Source organism: Mycteria americana, chromosome Z, assembly GCF_035582795.1.
Source record: "Mycteria americana isolate JAX WOST 10 ecotype Jacksonville Zoo and Gardens chromosome Z, USCA_MyAme_1.0, whole genome shotgun sequence".
Classification (NCBI taxonomy): Eukaryota; Metazoa; Chordata; class Aves; order Ciconiiformes; family Ciconiidae; genus Mycteria; species Mycteria americana.
This window is the reverse complement of record NC_134396.1, coordinates 38,126,843-38,147,077: the sequence shown is the minus strand read 5'-3', so window position 1 is coordinate 38,147,077 and position 20,235 is coordinate 38,126,843. Positions and strand designations below refer to the sequence as shown.

Genomic DNA, 20,235 nt, shown 5'->3' with positions numbered 1-20,235 from the left:
TTAGGGTGAAGTCTGCTGCACTTTTACTACCTCTATTTAAATAAATGCTGATTAAGATGCACCTCAAACTTCTACAAGAAAATAAGCCAGAAAGCTCAAATCTGTTGAGTACAGCTATTTGGAGTTCATCCCTGTGCACACTTTCCTTCTATATCAAGACAGCACAGCGAAAGAAAAGAAACCCCTTCCCACAGTCTGTTGTGCAACTCTCTCTCACTGCAGAATTTGACTTGGTTTCAAATTACGCTGAAAGAGGAAATTAGCCAGGACAAAGAACAAGCTTTAGCTACATGCCAAACGCTTCAGCATCTAGGCCAAACGTTTTGTCACTGCATGTGTTAGTGTGCATATACTGCATTCATAAATAGGTTTCCTTCTCTAAAACAAAATGTTGATTAACCCTAACTCAGCTTCAAAATTGCAGCTGCTAAGACATGCAGAACATTTTCCTTATTAAGAAGAGATCTTACCACCTATATAACTATTAGTATGGCTGGTGGTCTAATATGCACCATTTGTATGGTCTTCACAGTCAAAAGCCATATATGTACTTATGACAACTTCTGACTGACCTGCTACTGCTAACTGGTTAGCTTCCTTTCAAAAAAAATGAAAGCGGAAGCTCCACTCACCAGCTGAGTGAGCTGAGGTGAGCTCCAGGACCTACCAAACATGCTCCAGTCCTGCCATGGGGCAAGAATGGTGGGTCCTTCATACAGCTGGGAATCACGTACATGGTGAAGACATTTGGGTCTATGGGACCAGATTAAATCTGATAAAATCCCCGAACGACATACACTATAGGTGAAGGACCCTTCACACTAGTAGCTGGTCTGCCAACCCACTCATATTACACCAAATCCCTCCTTCCTCCTGCCCCACTTACTCATCTCAAAAACATTTCTATGTGACACTAGAAGGATCTGACACATGATTCCTATGTGTATTACAGGTAGAGAATTTCACGCAGATTTACTTTCTGCTTAACCAAACCAAACCCCACCAGTGTTGGATTCTCAACCACAGTCATTACCACACTAAGTCAGATTTTTTTTTCCCTTTTTATTTTCAAAAACAAGCAACATGGCATTACCCATCCTGCAGCATTAAGGCACACCAGCCCAGGGCTCTGCTTACCATGCAAGCAGGCATTTTGAATGTCAATGGCCTTCGTGGACTGGTCATCAGCAGAGAAGTGAGAGTGATGAGCAGGTGAAACGAAAGCTTCTAATACCCCTTTGGTCAGGCCCGGCTCAAACATCATACTACGGCTTCTCACGCTGACATTCTCACAACCAGGATAAAGATTCGTAATGCTTACTGAAACTGGGTCAGGGAAAGGAAAATGAGATTACAAACCATGTGAAAAACCACAGCCAGATCACTTCAAAATAAGTATGCAAGGCATAAGACCTGATTAAAAAAAGCCAAACTGCTCTTCAAGGAAAGGAGATGATGACCAAGCTGTGAGCATATACAACTACAACCTTATTCTGAATGATGAAAAGGAAAATATTAGAATGATCCCATATAGCTCTTATTGCCCTTCAGCAGATACATCGCTGGGTGGGAAGCATAGAAAAAACCTGAATGATTTGGGAATGAAAGGTTTCAATAGTTAAAGTTCTTCTGTGTTGCAAAGATATACTGCTTTTTTAGCTAGGGGCTGCAATTTCATAGCATGGTGTATTTTTATTGGCAAGGAAATGCTACATATTTATATACTAGAGTTGTGTAAGTAAGGATAGAAATATCACTGTGTAACAACTGTTTCTGGGGAGATGGGGGAGAAAAGCAGGCCCTTAACCAAGACTGTTTTACTAATAAGCAATTTGTTTAGTTCATGCTTAATTCAGATTCGCCAACAGTAAATGAGAAACGAAAGAGCTTTTTAATTGACTTGCACCATCTAGTGGAGAAAGTAAAGATTTCTTTCCTCCACTAGATGCTGAATTCTAATATTTGGGTTTTAATATAGAAGGAAACTACCTGTCAGCTGTAAAACTATATTTTCATGTTTGATCTTCTAGTGTAATATTTAAATCTTTAGGCTCTTGTAAATAAATACATGGTGAATTCACACACTTATTTTTACAGAATTTAAACAAGCCTAAGCATATAATCAAGTATAGACCAAATCGTGCTGGTTTAAATGTTTATCTGATTATGTCACTCAACCCATAACATTATTTATATGTTAGATAACAATTTTAATCAAAAAAAACCCCAAATCCTGAAACAAGCAAAAACCAAAAATCCAAACATTAAAACAATGCCATAGTAGCTTTGTTTGCACAGAACTGAATGAGTTTAAAGTGTGCATAGCACTGCACAACTTTCTGGCTTTTTATCTAGGTAAGCTATTTTCAAGTGCATGCTTCAAATTCACCATTATTTCTATTCACATTATTTCTATTTCTAGTCACATTTGCCAATGTGACTGGCAGTCTTGTCTGATTTTATGATGGTGTGAGCACATAACACCTATCCTCTGGTTCTGGTACCAACCAACATAAAAAAAAAAAAAAAAAATCTGTCTTCAGTCAAAACCTTTCTGCACTGCCTCCAGGAACTGATATTCCTTGAGTGACTTGCCTACCCTTGTATGACACAGTAGATTAAAGATAAATAAATCAAGAACTTCTGATTGATTCATTTAATCAATGTCTTTATTCTGTTGTCACAGATATAAGCCCCTTGTATTAAGTAAACAGCAAATGCAATAACAATCTCTGTGCCAGGTATCTTCTCTTGTTAAAGCCACTCTTGTGAGTACCTTATAGCTTCCTCAGGTGACTAGAGAGAAACTAGAGATGAAATCTGCTACTAGGCCTGTTCTAACATCACTTAAAAATGATGAACGAAACCTAAACCTGCAAGTATTATCCAAAGGTTTTTAAAGAAAAAGGCAACCCTGACCCCATATAAAACTTACATAGTAAGACTACTTCTAAACATCAGTTTAAACTTGAGCTCCTCAAGGAGCCTGCTTAGCTTGTATACATTGTGCAGCCTCTCAGTGTTAGAAGAGAGACCTGGACAAATAGTTCACTACCCCTTCCAGTGTCCTGCCACAGCTGTGGGTTCTTCCAAAGCCAGGCACATGCTGAAGCATAAACCTAGCTAGTTCCTCCACACCCTACAGTTCTTCTCACTTCACACAGGCCAACTGGTGCTACGTGGGCAAAGTTTCCCTATTATTTGCACACATTTACTTCAGTTTAGAAAATCTCCATTTTCGTCTTGTTTGGAGACCATTTTAGACACCTCTAACTGGGCTAATCCACTCCTGTACCTTACGGAAAAGCACTCCAAAGCATCAGAGGGAGTTCTGAATCCTCTTATTATTGCTTAAAAATCACATAAAGATGGAGCAACTGTTTCGATTTGGCACAGCGTTTATTGAAGCTACTCAAACAGAAAGGCTGAGAAAACAATCCCCAAACCCACGATGGTGGAATCTGGTCACAACACTGGTGTTCGTAGCCTAGGACTTCTTGTGAAAAAAAAATGTCAGTGTTCATAAGTCCTGTCCTCCACTCTCCAAGTTCGCTTGTGCAGCATGTGAATAAACAAAACCTTATCTAATCCTACACGCTCCACACCCGCTACTCCTCTTCACTCTTACTTTAGGTATGAGCCTGCACACAGAGAAGTCAATACCCTCTCCGCTTTGCTTTGGTTTCTTACACACTTAGCCTGTCCTGTCTTTTGCAGTGCAGCCAACAGTTCTTCCTTAGGAGCTACACAGACTAAGAGGAAAATGTTTTCTCATTCAAACGTTACATCTTTGAAGCCATACCTGAAGGTTTGGAAGACAAAGGAGATGGGGGGAATCTGGTTGAGTTTGTGGAGGAGAGCCTAGGCCTACGTCTTCGGAAAAAGCTTCGTATCAGGCCACACTTGAGAGACTCGACAAGGGTTGTTTTCCCAGCGCCAGAGTGTCCAAACAGCTTCAGTTTGATCCGGGGCTGTGGATTCTGCGTGTGCCGCAGCTGCTGGATAAAAAGCCCCCGGTGTGCATCCTAAAATTCAACATACAGAAGAAATCAGAATGTGTGGCAGGGAACTTCTGCCTCCCCACAAACTCAAAACACAGGGTTTAGATAATGCTTTCTTGCCAGGTTGGTGTTCATCTGAATCAGTTCCTCCATCTGCTTCATCATGCAAGTGACCAGTTACTGGCAGAAGGGCAGGGACAGGTAGACAAGGCATAGCTGACTACTTGCTCTCAACAGCCTTGAGTCTTCATGAAAATCCCACATGATTTCAGGCTCAACATCAGTGAATGGGATCATTTTGACCTCTGATGGAGAGGGCAAAGGAGGAAAAACTAACCTCTTTCAGTACACATTCTCCTTACCTGTCAGTCCCAGTAGCATAACCAATATCCATAATCTTAGATAATATATATGCAGCATTGAATAACTTTGCAGTGACAGCTAACACCTAAGCAATCCAAAAACTTGATGTGTATTTCCCCTCTTCTTTACATCATCTTTTTTCTGTACTTCTTGTATTTGGGAGAATTCTCTTCCTGCCCCCCCCGTTTCTTTCCACTTCAGTTCTTTGCAAGGTAAATATTGCTTTTCCCAGACCACTCTTATCTCTCCTTTCCCCACACACTTATTCTTCTTTACCTTAAAAGACCTCTCGCATACTATTCACCTTCCATTTTTCTAACCCTCTACTGCAAGTGTACATCCTCCACACTGGTTTCCCTCTTTACTCCCAGGCCTCCCTACTTAATTCTCCACTCACAGTTTGCCCTCTGTGTGCATTCATTGTCTCTTCCACAGCTGCAATCTCATCCTCTTACACAGGCCTTCCTCAAACCCAATCACATCTCCTACAGAAGAGCTTTCCACTTTGAGCTCCCCCATTACCCATCTGTATCTTGTCTTGTAGTGTCTGAAGGTTACTCCTTCTGTTCCTGCCAAAGACAGAGTCGGGAATGAACAAATCAAGTCTGTCTTTTCTCTTTGCCCAGCAAGAGGCAATGAGACATGGATGCTCTATTTCCCACACAAGCCGAGCTTGAAAAATCAACTCAACAAGGGGATGCAGTGCAGGTCAGTGAACTATCAAGTGTCTCTCACCACAGACAGACCTGTTTTAAGGAAACGGGGAGATAGCAGAAAGGTGGAAGGGCAAAGGAACTACCTTCATTCTCCCTTCCTTCATTCCCCCATTTGGAGCTGAGAGAGTGGCTCTGTTGTTCTGCATTTGTACTGAGTTTAACATGTAGGATGAGTCATTAAGTGAGCACCTACAGCCCCCCAAAATTATAAGCATGCAGCAATTAAGCTGAGAAATTTGACAGAAATAGTAGCGCATATAATTTAGCTCCTTCCTTTCTAACAGGCATTTATTAAATAAGTTAGTCACCATGCAAATACTGCACCCCCTCATGGCTAATACTGAATCCTCTGCAAGAGCCACTATGACAGTAGGTTCTTCATGTATGCCCTGTTAGGGACAAAACCCTCCACAGGCACTGAAAATAAAACAAGTGTCAGGTACGCTCTCTACTAGATGATACTGAGCATTTTGAGTAGTACTAGAATATTTTCAGTGGTTTGATGTAGTTTATTAATTCCAGTTGATCAGATTCTCTGTTGCAAAGTATACTCTGATAAAGTATATAATTATACATTTTCCTCATATATATGCATATATGCATATTTCCTCATATAGGCAGACCTTCAATAATTAAGTATACTTGGCTATCAAGAAGAGAGTTACAGATACTAACATCTCTTTCAGAAGAGATTTATCTGATCTTCTCCCTTTTGTTCTAGGCCAATTTGTATTAGTTCCGTATTTACATCACGACTAAACCACAAATTTAGCCACCTGCATGCAGAAACAGGTAAGGGTTCAGCGTCGGGATGCAACTATGCAAAATGGATCCTGTTACAACAAATGTTTACAAAAGCTATCATTGCAAAGGAAGCCTGAACTTTGGCACTTTCTAACACCTTCACTGATATATTTTACAATCCTAGCAAGTATAGATTTACTGGCAGGACTAAAGGACATAATTCTACTTCCACGCTGGCAATGCCTGGTATACACCATATGCTATTGCTACTCTGAAATGGTCATTTATTTCAGTCTTCCACAGACCCATCAGCATAATTAAAACAGGACTGTTTTAACTGGTCTGGCTGTTGCCTGGAATCTCCAAGCCAGTGGTCCCTGAACCTTCATGGCATGAGTGATGCTGCCTATCCAGAATAATCAATGCGTATCAGATGTGTCAGACTTACTGCCTTACAACAAGCCAAGATCAGCTTTGCATTCTAGTTGTCAGGGTATTTGGAGACAATGAAATTGCAGAATTAAAAGAAGACACTTAGAACTTACACAACAATTCCACATGGTATTAGTTTCCAGAAGCAGCACAAACCCCTCACACTTCCTAACCCTAATGTAACTAAAATGGTGATGGTGGGGAAATAAGTCCTCTTTGTGGGATGTGCTAATTCTTAATAGTTTATTTTCCAGTTTCTGCTAAATACCTTAAATGCTTTGCTAGGCATTGTCAGAGATGGGATAAAATAGATCAGTGGTGCAGACTAGCTTAGCCATTTTTCTTAATATGTACATACTAGCTTTAACTGAGGGCATAATTTCAAATTAAAAATGGGGGGTGGGAGGGAGGGGCAAGCACGGGGGAGGGGGAAGAGACACTATTCCAGTAAGGATTTTTGCAACACCTTTTTAGAATGGCTTTGATGAATATCTTATCGTATGATTTCCCATGGTCGAACTTTTCTTGGTATCTTAAAAACATGAAAACCTCAGTTAAAATTCATGCATTCCCAACCTTTTTAAGCCTTGCAAGCAGACTGGCTACATGTTCATGCTGCTCTGCTCTGGCGAGATCTTCTGCTGTTTTCCCATCCTGTTAAAACACAAATTATTAGCAGCAGTTCCTTCCTTTTGCCCACAATAAAAAATCACGTGCAACATAGCTCAGCTGCTCAAGGCAGTAACAGAATTGCTGTCAGATGCAGATGAAATAGGGAGAAGAAAAAAAAACCCCAAACAAAACCAATGAGCAACAATTACCCCCCCCCACCAGAATCCCTGTTTTTTTAAATTGTCCAAAAAAATATGGTACAATGCAGAACAATGGCACTTCTTTTGTAAACTGACATCTGGATGCCACTGTAACCAGATACTTTGAACTCAGAGCCTGAGAGTGATGCCAATACTCCCCCCATCTGAATTCCCCTTCTCTTCTCACCAATTAGGGGATGACTGCAATTTATAGGTACTACATACTGAACAGACCTAAAAGTTTAAACAGTTCACTGATGCCACTGAAAATTTAGACTTCAGATCTGGAAGCTCAATTTATTGATTGAGAGAACAGGTGGAAAAATCATTTGTTTCCATGAAAAAAGATATTAACACAACAAATTTCCCTTTTTTGTCCAAAACTGTGAACTTGATGAGACTGTTTAATTCTCTGGATGTCCACTGCAGGATGAACTGTAGAGCACAACAAGAATTAGAAAATACATACACAAGCAAAATAGCAAACGGGCTGCAGTAAGTTATTTTCCTGTTCAAGCTTTCTTCAAAAGTACAGGGTATCTATACACTGGAATAGCAGTGTGTAAGCAAAGCTGGCATCTGAAAAGGGCTTTGTTACAGGATCCATGAAAGCATATTTCACACCTGGTGGTAATATTTCATCGCAACTGCTGACTGGCTCCTTTGTTGCAAATCGGATAGCTGTGCCTGCAAGAGTGGTCCCGAGTTTAACTGGCCATTTGCAAGCATCATCATTCAAAGTTTTTAAGCAATCTGACAATTTTAAACTTGGTACAATTTTAGAAACTTCCATGAGGAGAAGCCAAGAACATGGTGCCAGCTACCATGTAAGCACAACAGAATTTTTTGGAGGATATTCAAACATTGGAAATGATTGTATACTCCAGGAGTATAACGTTTTCTAAGGTCATTTAACAACATTCTTGCAATCAAATTCAAAATCAAACTGAAATGGGCTTTAGCCTGGGGAAGAGGCAGAGCAATCATACTGCAGAATGTTACTTAACAGTGCTGAAAAAGTTAACTCTCTCAGAAATGGCATTTTGAGAGAAGAAAAAGGTAATTAATTCTACTGCACTGGTTTGGAAAGAGCTGTTAATAAGACTTTTCAGAACAGTTTAACATCCACCTAGCAAACTAATGCAAAACTGAAATGCCATTAAAATCACCACATGCGCTTCCTCCCTTCCTCTCCTCCTTTTCCCTTCTCTCTGCTACAACACTGCTGCAATAATAGTTATGCATATTCAGTTATGTATAGTACATAACTGTTATGTATAGTTATAGTTATGTATAATCTGTATAATCAGATAGTTATGTATAATCTGCCTCTCCTGCCAGATCTAGTATCAGCACGATTTAATTTGTTATCTCCTTCAAACTGATCTAAACTAAAGAGATAAAAAGTACTTTTATCTTGGAAGGACAGGGTCCACATAGGCAATTATACCAACACAGCTGTCATGACATAAATGGAGTGATACAGCTCAAGAATTCCCCCATCACCTTTTTGTTATATCTTATCTCTACAGTATGTAATAGTGAAAATACAGATACACAATGAGACATACCAAAAAAAAGGGGGACGGGGACGACAAAAAACAGGTGACAAAGGAAAAATCTGTAAAACATCATACAAAGTCCACTGCATGCACATTTCATTATTATTGATTAACAGGGGACATGGCAATCCATAATCTAGTAGTTATCAAAAAGTCATTTTTAGATGCTAAACTTGTTGAAGCCACAGTTCCATGTTCATTGGTTTTAATGACTGCTTTTTGAAAGCTTCCTCCTGCCACACAAGATACATACTTAAGAGGAAAAAAACGCAGTGCTAAATGTACAGGAAAACAACAAAACCATTTATATTTTCTACGAAATGGGTAAAGCAAAAGAAAGAGAAGTTTTCTCCTTTTTCCCTCCATTTCAGCCGTCTCAGGAATAATTCATAAGGAGAAGAACTTTGAAAAACACGGACTCAACTAAAATCTAATCGCAACATGATTTCAATATACAGAGCAATAGTTATTTCTGAACAGAATGCATTAGTTAGGGTGAGTTCCAATGTAAACTGATACAATGCATCTGAAAATAAAACATAGTTAGTTTGTTCAAAACACAGGTAATGGTGTGTATGATGCCTATAACACATCATGTGCGTATGAGGTGTGCATGATGAAGGACACTTCATTCTTGGTGTGGATATGTCAGCTAGGAGGATGTTTCTCACCTTAGTGAGAATGAAAATACCTTCAGTGGTGCTAATTGGAAGCAGTGGTGCTGACTGATCTGACATAAACAATTTGTTTTACAAGGATAGTTGCATGCTAGTTCACGCATCCATGTACCCACACATCTCCTACCATGAAAAGAAAACTTTTTAATCCCCAGAAAGCAAGAAAAATATTTAAGATATATACATTTGTACAGTAAACTGTACGTGATGTGAAATGAAATACGTCTTAATGACAGTGGCCCACTGTGCTTACAGAAAACACAATGCTATGAGTAATTCTTAGGTGTAGATGAAGTGGCAGCTGTACTGTACCTTAATCAGTTTCAAATTCAATTGTAAGAAGGGAACAAGTGGACAACAGAGAATGCTTTTCAAGTTGTGGACATAGAACAGACTTTTTTTTTTTTTAATTTCAAAATGTAATTATATTAGACCATTGTCATCCCGTCCTACCCCCCCCCCCCGAGATGAATTTGTTTCCATAATAAATTCCACATAAAAGAAGCAAGATGCACAACAATATCTCTCAATACTTACAGTGGTTAAAGCTTCTACATTGGCACCAGTAAGACACAGGAACCGGACAACATCAAGAATGCCATTGTTTGCTGCCAAATGTAAAGGTGTTCTTCCATACTAACATGGGGAAAAAAGTGTCATTACGTTAGTCAAAGAACTTCACTCCAAATTTTATAACTACTAATAAAACACATTGTATAATTATACATACTGATACACAGCAAAGTTCTTGCAAAAACTGTAAGAAAAAGTACTTTTCATTACAGCTTAAGCACAACTGCTTAAACCTCAATTAAAAACAAAGGCTAAATTAACTACTTAAAAAATGGGAAACAATTTTATAGCTAAATCCCCCACAACTGTGGAGGAATCCTTTAGAGTTTTTTGGCTATATTTGAGAATGTCTTTCTAATTCCCAGTAGATTTAATTGCATTTTGCTTAATTAAATATGAACCAGTTAAGCAACACTAAGTCCTTAACCTTTAAAGCTCTGGATTCCATTTCAATTGAAGTATTACTGAAGATTACATATCTGCAGCCTCTCCCCTTCCGCCCAAAGGAATAAAAGGGATGAATGCAAGAAGTCAGCCTGAAGGAATTTGTGCTTTCAGTGACAGAGGGAAAGTGCTGTAAGTATTGCTTCCCCAATTTTTGCACTGCCCCTGAATCTCTCCACTGACAGCAGGTGGTCCTCATGACATCCACTTCTGGTCTTCCATGTTCAGAGCTACTGTTGTAAATAACACTACCATATATTCTCTGCTTGTAACTCCTCTTACTATTACTTCACATATTTTCATGCTTTCAATACTGTTCTCCCTGTTTCAACCCTACATTCAGAAACAAACTCACAAAATTACTTCACGAAAGAGTATTTGAAAGCAAAGCTAACTTTCTGACAACTGGAAACTGAAAAGACACCCAGCTCTCCAAAACCCTACACATCAACTCAAATAGCATCCTGGCTTGTAGTATGGCCAGCAGGACTAGGGAAGTGATCGTCCCCCTGTACTTGGCACTGGTGAGGCTGCACCTCGAATGCTGTGTTCAGTTTTGGGCCCCTCGCTACAAGAGGGACATTGAGGTGCTGGAGCATGTCCAAAGAAGGGCCTCAAGTTGCGCCAGGGGAGGTTTAGATTGGATATTAGGAAAAATTTTCACCGAAAGGGTTGTCAAGCATTGGAACAGGCTGCCCAGGGAAGTGGTTGAGTCACCATCCCTGGAGGTATTTAAAAGACCTGTAGATGTGGTGGTTAGGGACATGGTTTAGTGGTGGACTTGGCAGTGCTAGGTTAACAGTTGGACTTGATCTTAAAGGTATTTTCCAACCTAAAAGATTCTGTGATTCTATGATTTGAAATAAATACATATGATGTTTTTCTGCACATAGTCTGTGGAAGAAACAAACGGTGCCTTCAATCGGTATTATGTACATGTGGGACAATGCCAAATGTGAGGACCAAGGATAAATGTCGTTATGCTAAAGCACTCCATTAGAGGGCTCATGCTGAAGACGACCAATAGAAATAAAAGATTCTCTGTTTGACATGACCCAAACTCACCCTTTCAAATAAAAAGCACTCTAAAAATCACTCTAGTATACATGACTCCTAAAAGAGTAACAGGGCACAAACTTTAACCACAGCTTCTGTAGCCATGATCCCACCCCCACTGAACATTTGAAGACTGATTATTTTTTCCACATCATGCTTGTGGCCAGGCCACTGATGCCAGCTCAGCATTCTCCATTATGAAAAAGAGGTGATAATCCAGCCTTGTGCTGCGTTAACTCACCTTCCCCCAAATGTGTTCTCAGCTGTGGATCTGGATTTAATTGCCTAGTCAATCAGGTTTAAGCTCAGAGACAGGACTGGGGAGCTCATTATTCTAAGTTTTGTCACTTGGCAGCTGATGATTTTAGTTATTAAAACCAAAAGTGATTACACTGGACAACCCTCAAGGCAAAAGCCCCACAACTTTCTTCAGCTGGCTAGTACAGAGAAGGTCAGTGCTTTGGTAATAAATGGAAGTGTTAACTATAATGGAATGGAATAAATGGTATGTTAAGCAAAATGTTATTGCCAGAATATGTACTTTTCCAGAAAAACAAAGAAGCTACAACACCTGAATCAAACAAATTGCAGATACCAACTTAAAGACTCCTATGAATAACTTTCAAACTTTGTAGCATATAAAAATTAAATAGGGCAGAGAAAGACATTCAGAGGTAAATATCAAGCCCTAAGCCCCACAGCCTGTCAGCAGAGTCCAATGGCTGACCTTAACCTATTCGAACTAACCAAAGGAAAAGTTTCCTGAAACAGCTTGCTTTTCTCTTAAAGATCTCTAGCAGGAAAGCCAGGATATTAAGCCTGTAGAGCATCACATTCAGTTATGCCATACACTGCAGCACTAGCACAACAGAAGAAGCAAACAAGGCACTAGTATGTCAAAGTTTAGGCACAGGCTATTAAACATTCTCTTTGGAAAGTGCTTACAGCAATTATGGACAGTTCACAGTTTTAGTTGGCAGTAATCCAGTAATGTGCACTGGAATCAACATTTTTAGGTTTATAACATTTACCAAGTGTTTCTGCAATTGTTACGTGTTTGTGAAACAACAATCAGTAAGAAAGTTCCCAAAAAGCACCTCACTCAGACTACTGACTTCAACTTTTGAAAATAATTTTATACTTAACATTTTAATTCTGAGATTTCCTGTACCCTGCCAGTGACAATTTGCTTAATAGCTAAATTAAAGCTATTCTATTCTAAGATAAACGTTTGATTAGGATTTATTTTAATAAATCAGGTCAATGCAGAAAAACATAAACCAGCCAATATGACACTTATTTTTATAACCAGGAATAGAATCTGCCGTTCAGTTAAATCCCTTGTTAGATGACAGTGCAGATCTTTCAATGTAATTTGGAGAATTCAAAGCAGATTTTTCAGAAAAACATACCAGTCTTCAATTCTCTATATAAATTACTGTTATTAAATCACATCAAATCAAGGCCAGCAGCAATGCATTTCATCTGTTCTTCAGTGCCTAGATGTTATGTACACAAAGCAAAGCTATACAGCTAGGGAAGAAGGTTGGCATATACTCCAACATTAGGCAAAAAACCACTGTGATAATTCACTTGGGCTCTTTCTTCATGGATCTTTAATCATCTATTCAACTGAAACATACTTAGGTAAATTTGCAAGGCAAGTCATTTAATGGCTTTGCATTTGGCCGCTTTGAGACAGAAAAAAAATAAAAAGGAAAAACATTTTTCATACCAGAGACCTGGAAAAGGTCATCTAATGCAATAGGTAAGCTATTAAACAAAGTAGTTCAGCAACCGTATTCCACTTACCTTATTAGTGACATCCAAATTACAACTTGCTTCACAGAGTGCCATCACAATAGGAACATTCCCATCTTTGCAGGCCACATGTAAGGGAGTGTTGCCATGTCTGTCTTGGAAATCTACAAAACATCCTTGATTGATCAGAGTTTTAACTACTTCTATTTGACATCTTCTCACAGCAAGGTGTAGGGCTATATGACCATCCTGAAATCACAAGACAGCTTGTAAGTGAGATTTAATAATAGGTGTGATTTATCCAACCCACAGGAATCAAAGCCAAACCGTATATCCACCTTTTTTCTCTTAAGTTAACAGTTTGTTGCCAATTACAGGACCCAATGTTCCTGCCATTTTTCAGAGTGTTACTCATAAGATGAGAATTGATAAGGTGATAATGAATCAGCAAAAACCCCATCGTGGAAAAATAATCAGTGGGCAACTTTAAAGAGTATTCCAGTCATCAGTAGTCTCGGTGTGAACTGCTCAGAAAACCCACGCCATGGAAACACTGCTGGCTTGCAGTATTCAACTGAAGCAATTCAGAGATACGGCTCTGTGACACCTGTGGTCTCTGGATGTAATTCCTGACCAAAAGCAACTCAAACTAACCTTATCTGTTGCATCAAGGTCAGCCCCGTGTTCTGCCAAGCATTCCACAATATCATGGTAACCCCTAGCAGATGCTGTCAGGAGCGGAGTCTCCCCTTCTTTGTTTTTAATGTTCACATTGCAACCTGCTTCACAGAGTGCTTTGGCAACAGAGTAGTAGCCATGCCACGCAGCACAATGCAGTGGGGTTTCTTCTTCCTATCAACATGGAGAATAAAAAACCCAAAACAACAGAGCTGAACCAAATGCCAGGAGGAACAATTCGCCGCCTTAACTTGGACAGAAAGATGACACGAAAGAAAAAAGTCTAGTAAGTAAGCCCTATAACAAGATCCTGTAATTTCTAATGCTGACATTCTCAAAGCAAGAATAACTCCTGCTGACATACCAAGTGATTATGGTAACGCAGATGATTTCATCATTACGTGGATTCTGAGAGTCCATATTTCTCACCATAAAACTATCTACTGACAACACCTTGCATGTCAGCAATCTTAGTTTAGATGTTTCCATGCTCCTGAAGCGATCTTGGTTCTCTCACTTGAAAACTGATCCTCATTCATAAGCAACTTCTACATCCTGTGTACTGAGGGACTAATCCAGTGTTTAAAACAGATTGCCCACCAAGGAGATGCAAATCCCACTAGACTTGCAGTTTGAGGCAGATCACTCTGCTTACCATGGATTTAGGAGTGCAGGCAGTGACTTGGGTACTTAGAAACCCAAGTCCTTTAAACTCGCATCACGACAACCCTTTGAAACTGTAGGCATTTTGAGTTCAGTTGTGACTGAAGTTCTAATTTGTTTTTTTATTGAACCCAGGAAGCTTCAAAATATTCACCTTCAATCTCCTTGCACTTCATAACAGTTATGTTGAACATCGTTAAGAAACTCAAATGTTTTACAAAAATATGCTATTGAAAGTAGCCCACTGAAAAGCAGGGAGGATTAAAACCCACCAAAAAAGTAATTCTATCAAATTCTAAGAAATGGGATATCCTTTCTGTACCTAGCAAATACCAATAAGGAGACAATCGATGCTCATAATAGTAGAGGACTTGGACTGTATTCAAGGTTTCTGTAAAAATCTGAGGAAAAATAGTTGAACAGCATGTCCTGTGGTCCCTTGGCCTGCTGCTGCTTAAACAATATAAAGGTAGTCCTAGAGGATGCAACACTTGGGGAGGCTTGTGGAACTCCCCCACACAGTTAAATTTGGGTCAACTGGATGTTTTGTTCTATCAAGCCTTTTCTTTCCTGTCTTCTCACAAGAGTTCAGAGCTTTAAAGAAGCCTTCCTCTCATTTTCCAAAATGAGTGCTTGACACTTCAGAAAAGTCCCATGACAGCTAAAAACAAGCTGAAGTCAAGTCAAAAACTAATAAAAAGCTTTAGCTGAACTCACAGAGCACACACCACCACTCATCCCTTCGTGATGTTGAGTTTCTCCATCTTAAGCTTTCATTTTCGAGAAAACTTGTGTTTTATAGCACTATTTGGTTCATGCACACTTTTTTTTGCATAGTCTTCTACTAAGAGGTATTGAAACCTCCATAATTCTGTTATTTTTTTCAAATACAAACATGCCAGAGGCTGCAAGGCAAGACTAAGAGTTTTGACCACTCATACTAAAGCTTTATTTGTTGAAGAAAAACAGTGTCCATGACTCACCTTGTCTTGAAAGTTTGGATTGGATCCAATGCTACAGAGAAACTGAACCACATCCACATGCCCGTACCGAGCTGCGACGTGGAGAGCGGTCTCCCCAGACTGCAATTACAGAACATGCCAATGTAATTTCATATGTCACCCCTAGATATACACTGCCGTGTACAGCCTGAATGCCTGTAAGCTGCATGGGGTACTCCTCCGTCCCCATAACCCAGCGGCACAGCTGCAGTCAGCAGAGATCTCCTGCTTACAAACTGTAGTTGTATGTGACAGATACACCACCACCTGACAGGTTATTTCTTCAAAGGCCTTCCTTTTTCAGAACTTATTTTCCTACTTAGTTTGTTCCAGGTCTCAGCCACTATGGGATTTCTGAGCAGTACGAGGCGTTAGCTGCATGTGCAATTGGTGGTGAAAGAGATGTCCTATTTCTATTCATACTATTTCCATATGCTACCCCTTGGCCATGTGTATACAAATGTAGGGAGCTGGCCTAAGACTTTGGTATATCCTGGCATATTTTGGTCATTACATGTAATTATTTGCAACCTTTCGTTGAAATTATATGAAAAAGAAATGGTATTTTTATTAAGAGAGTAACTTCTTTCCTAGTGGCCCTATCAGGAGTCAAACACTAATTTTGCTAATGTGCCCTGCCTTGCACTAGTTCCTTCAACAAAGCAAACTGTGTTTCACAAGTATAATTGCCTCTGTACTGGAGCTTTGGCTAGTATAAAAACATCTCTACGGCATGAGATTTTAACAGCAACTAGTTTCTTGGGCAAATGTTGCTCAAGTAACACTGCTGAAGACAAGGTAAGTGCTCATCAGCTATAAATTGTTAGGCTTCATTATACTCAACTTAATAACAGTCAAATTTACTTGTCAGACAAAAGTGATTTTCAATCAAGAGGAATGAAAAACAGAATCATGATTTTACACCAAGTTCCAATGAGAAATCTAGTCTTCAAGCGAAAATTAATTTAGGTCTGTACTTCCCCACCTACCCACCATGTACTCACCACATTTAATATGCACGCTTGGTTAACATTTGTCAGGAAAATACATCCAGCTACTTTAAAGCTCTGTTATTGCAGCCCTATATGTCAGCTTAAAAAAACCACATTAAAAAAGCCAGTCACATTCTTGAATTTATGGCACAGCTGAAAATCATTCCAGTTGAAAGACCTCTCTCTTTGCTAACATAAAGTTATAAAAAAAAGGCTCTCTGCATGAAAAATAAAAAGAATTTTTTTCTTACCTTATCCTTAACATCCAAAGGACATTTATTATCATTGAGAAATTTCAGCGTTTCTACATGACCATGTCGAGAAGCCCAATAGATTGCATTAGATCCAGCCTGTCAAAAATATTTGCTTACAAATGTTATTGATCAATTTAGAATCCTAATTCTAGATTTTCAACTGAGGTATACATGCACTTAGAAGTACACAGGTATATTGAACAGCTATTCAAGCTTATATGAACATATTTTACTTTTTAAAAAAAATCTTCAATTGGTTCAACAACCCCATATACCAACAATGACAACAAAACCCCCCCTGTGCAAGGATGATTAACAGCATCAGTGTTGACAAGGATAATCCTCTTCCCCCTTGTAAGGGAGTTTTTTGGACAGAACAGTCATGAGAGAAAAACTTTTCTGCTGCTTACTTTACCACCTATTGGATAGAGAAGCAGACCATGCTTCAAGTTTGCTTTAAATAAACCCCAGATCATTACAACACATTTTGAAAAAAAGCTCGTTGCAAAGTATACCCTCTGTCACATACGAGTTTCAACTGCAATACTCCTCATTGCTAAAATGTGCTTTTATCTTTCCATATTAAAGAAAGTTCACCATTGTGTTTTAGGGCAATCACTAATTTGAATTAATTGAGGCAATTGTGTAAGCACAAACTACATTTTAGGATTAGTGTCATTCAAATTACTTCAGCTAATAAAGTGATCAAAATCAGAGGATATGCACTAGTAATAAATGACATTATTAAAGATTTGCTTTTATCTTTTTGCCATGGAAGACAGAACACAGGCTCTGCAGCACAGATTTTTTCATTTCCAGTACAACTTCGTCTGAACTGCTTGCCCTCTGCTAACTGTACTGAAAAACTTATACAGAATGGTGACAAAGCAGAACTCTGACCTTATCTTGAACATCAATGCGGGATCCACGCTTTAAAAGCAACTGAAGCATCTGAATGTTTCCACAGCCAGCAGCAATCAGTAGCGGAGGTGTTCCATGCTACAATGAAATACAAGCAAGAACGATATATTTAATTTTTGAAGGATTAAGAAAAGAGAGTGGAATAGAAGGCAGGCATTGAATGGCATTTCTGGATTTCCAGTTTCAAATTAAGTCTTCAGGGAATACTGTTTAAAAAAGAATTTGTCCCTTTGTCCAAAGAAGTTTACTGCACAGCAATCTTCTATATTTTTGGGATGAATTCACATTTACTAAATGATACACCACACATCAAAGGCATGCTTTTCAAATTGGGACTATTAATGTTAAGCTCTCATTAGCCCAATTTGGCAAGGATGTTCCCCTTTGCAACTTCTTTATATCTACATTTTAAGCAAGATTACCTAAACTGTTTGCCACACCACCTCAAAGACACAAGCCACCAGCAATATACGGGAAAGTTAAATGGGACTACACCATTAAAAGAAAAAAGACAGTGATTTCTTGAAAGGTTCAAAACCCCATCACAGTAAAATAACAGATGTTTTACTTTTATACTGCTCTTCATGAATATTTCTCAAAGTATTTTATTATAATGAAGGTCAGTATAACTATTAAAAAAAGTGAAAATTAGAGCAGAGATATTTATCCAAGGTTAAACAGCAGAGCCAGCAACAGAACTTTGGTCTCTTGGTCTCATTTCCAATATTCCTGTTAGTACAGCAGCAGCGCACTGAAATACTATAGTAGGCAAGTAATTTCATTTCTGAAAATGAACTACACCATCTAACATTATTTTCACATAACCAGTTTCTGCAGTATGGCACTTCTGTTTCTAACAGTGCTTTGCAAAGTCAGTTTTGGCAGTCTGGTTCATCTGATATACCACAGCTCTTGACAATAAATTTGATTAATACTTTTTCAAAGACCTAGGCAAAAAAACCCCAACATTTTGGGCTCCATTTTCTTATAGTTTGAGAAGACTGAACACAGAACACATTAAAATTTCTCCCAAAGAAAGGCAGAATTATTTCACATCCATTTGTCTTTTCATTTCAGGTGTTACATTTCTATTTTACAACCATGTTGCTCTATTCAACAGGGTGATAGCTAGTCCCCCACGCACCTCAACGCAGACCCACACTACCTTGTTGGGTTGATTGACATCGTAATTTGTCAGAGATCCCAGAAGGTGCTGTAATCCAGGAACATTGTCATCATTGATGGCATGAATAATAGCTTTCATAACAAAAGAATCTTCCTCATCCTTGTAATTAAATGAGAAAGAAGAAAAATTGTTAGCTTCAAGGTAAAAATCCCTATCTCAACAGCTGCCAAGACATCTAAAAAAATTTAAAACAGTAAAATTTTCAAAGTCTTTTAGAGTGCTTCAGCTGCAAGTTGTAATCCTTTGTGAAGCATATGGCTAATAAGTACGCATGTTATTTGCAAACCCACACCAAAAACCCCCACACTTTTTCTAGTACAGTATGCTTCCCTTTTCTTTGCACACGAACCCGTTACTCACAGAGATTCCAAACAGGTTTCTCTCATTAGATGTATTTTCTTTTTCCTCCTAGGACTTTCAATAGATGCAATACTTGCATGAATTCCATGCGTATATGTGAACATATGTGAAAACCAAGGGGTACAAAAATATAAACTGGAGTATCAAGTTTTGAACTGTCCAGGAATATGACACAGGTGAGGTACTTTGGACCAAGCTTTCATCTATTCAAATGGACCAGTTAAAAATCTAGAACATAAGTAATGAGTCTAGATACCTCTGCAAGGTGTAACACTATTTTTCTCCCATGCACTAAAATGTCAAAGAACTGAAATTCACTGAGACCAGTATTTGGATCACTCTTACCTCCTCTCTCCTGAGGTTTCAGATTTTTTAGAACACTAACATTAGGCTACAATCCCTTCTGCTGCAACACAGGTGTGAAATGCTGATCCAGCGTTAAAAGGCATACTGACAGCTGAGGTGGGGGAGGCAGGGAAAGGAGGGCAAGACCAAGACAACAAAAAGCATGGAAGCAGAAAGATAAGAGGATGAAAAGTGGAAACAAGAGCGCAGAGTTGCACAGGAGGGACACAGGGAAGAAAATATGGATAAAAAGGGCTTTGCAGAGTTTTTGAAGTTTGATCCTATTAATGCACAGAAAAGATAAGGTTACCCAGCTCTAAACACATTAACATACATACTTTGCTGATCACAGGGAATTTGTGAAGTGTGTATTAAAACCTGGAGAGTAGGCTAAATAAGAATGCTTTTGGATTTACAAGCATTTGTAATTACAAAGCATACAGCAATTGCTCCTGACTACTTAAATCTAGTAGATGTATATAATACCACAAACTGAATACTGGCCAACTTTAAAATTTCCTCCTTAAATAACTGCTTGTTGTGATACTGCTGTCTAGCATTCATTGGATCTAAGAGGTTCTCAATGATTTTGAATATTCTGCTAAAAAATTGCAATATTATGTTACTCTACACAGTGCCATGAAAAATTCAGATGCAACTTTTTCACATTGTAATTGCTACAGTACAAAAAAAT

At 38.8% G+C, this 20,235-nt stretch overlaps 1 protein-coding gene across 2 annotated transcripts in view; it reads right to left on the bottom strand.

The window, feature by feature from the left end:
• The window catches only part of DAPK1 (death associated protein kinase 1), a 90,379-nt gene that overhangs the window by 9,449 nt on the left and 60,695 nt on the right, over window positions 1–20,235 (bottom strand). For both annotated transcript variants that reach the window (XM_075527051.1, XM_075527053.1), the window contains 10 exons: window positions 18,816–18,935; window positions 17,630–17,728; window positions 16,727–16,825; window positions 15,466–15,564; window positions 13,796–13,993; window positions 13,193–13,390; window positions 9,845–9,943; window positions 6,833–6,910; window positions 3,803–4,025; window positions 1,138–1,326 (listed from right to left, as the gene is read on the bottom strand). In XM_075527051.1, coding sequence (XP_075383166.1) covers window positions 1,138–1,326; window positions 3,803–4,025; window positions 6,833–6,910; window positions 9,845–9,943; window positions 13,193–13,390; window positions 13,796–13,993; window positions 15,466–15,564; window positions 16,727–16,825; window positions 17,630–17,728; window positions 18,816–18,935 — 1,402 coding nt within the window. The remainder of the gene's footprint in view (window positions 1–1,137; window positions 1,327–3,802; window positions 4,026–6,832; window positions 6,911–9,844; window positions 9,944–13,192; window positions 13,391–13,795; window positions 13,994–15,465; window positions 15,565–16,726; window positions 16,826–17,629; window positions 17,729–18,815; window positions 18,936–20,235) is intronic.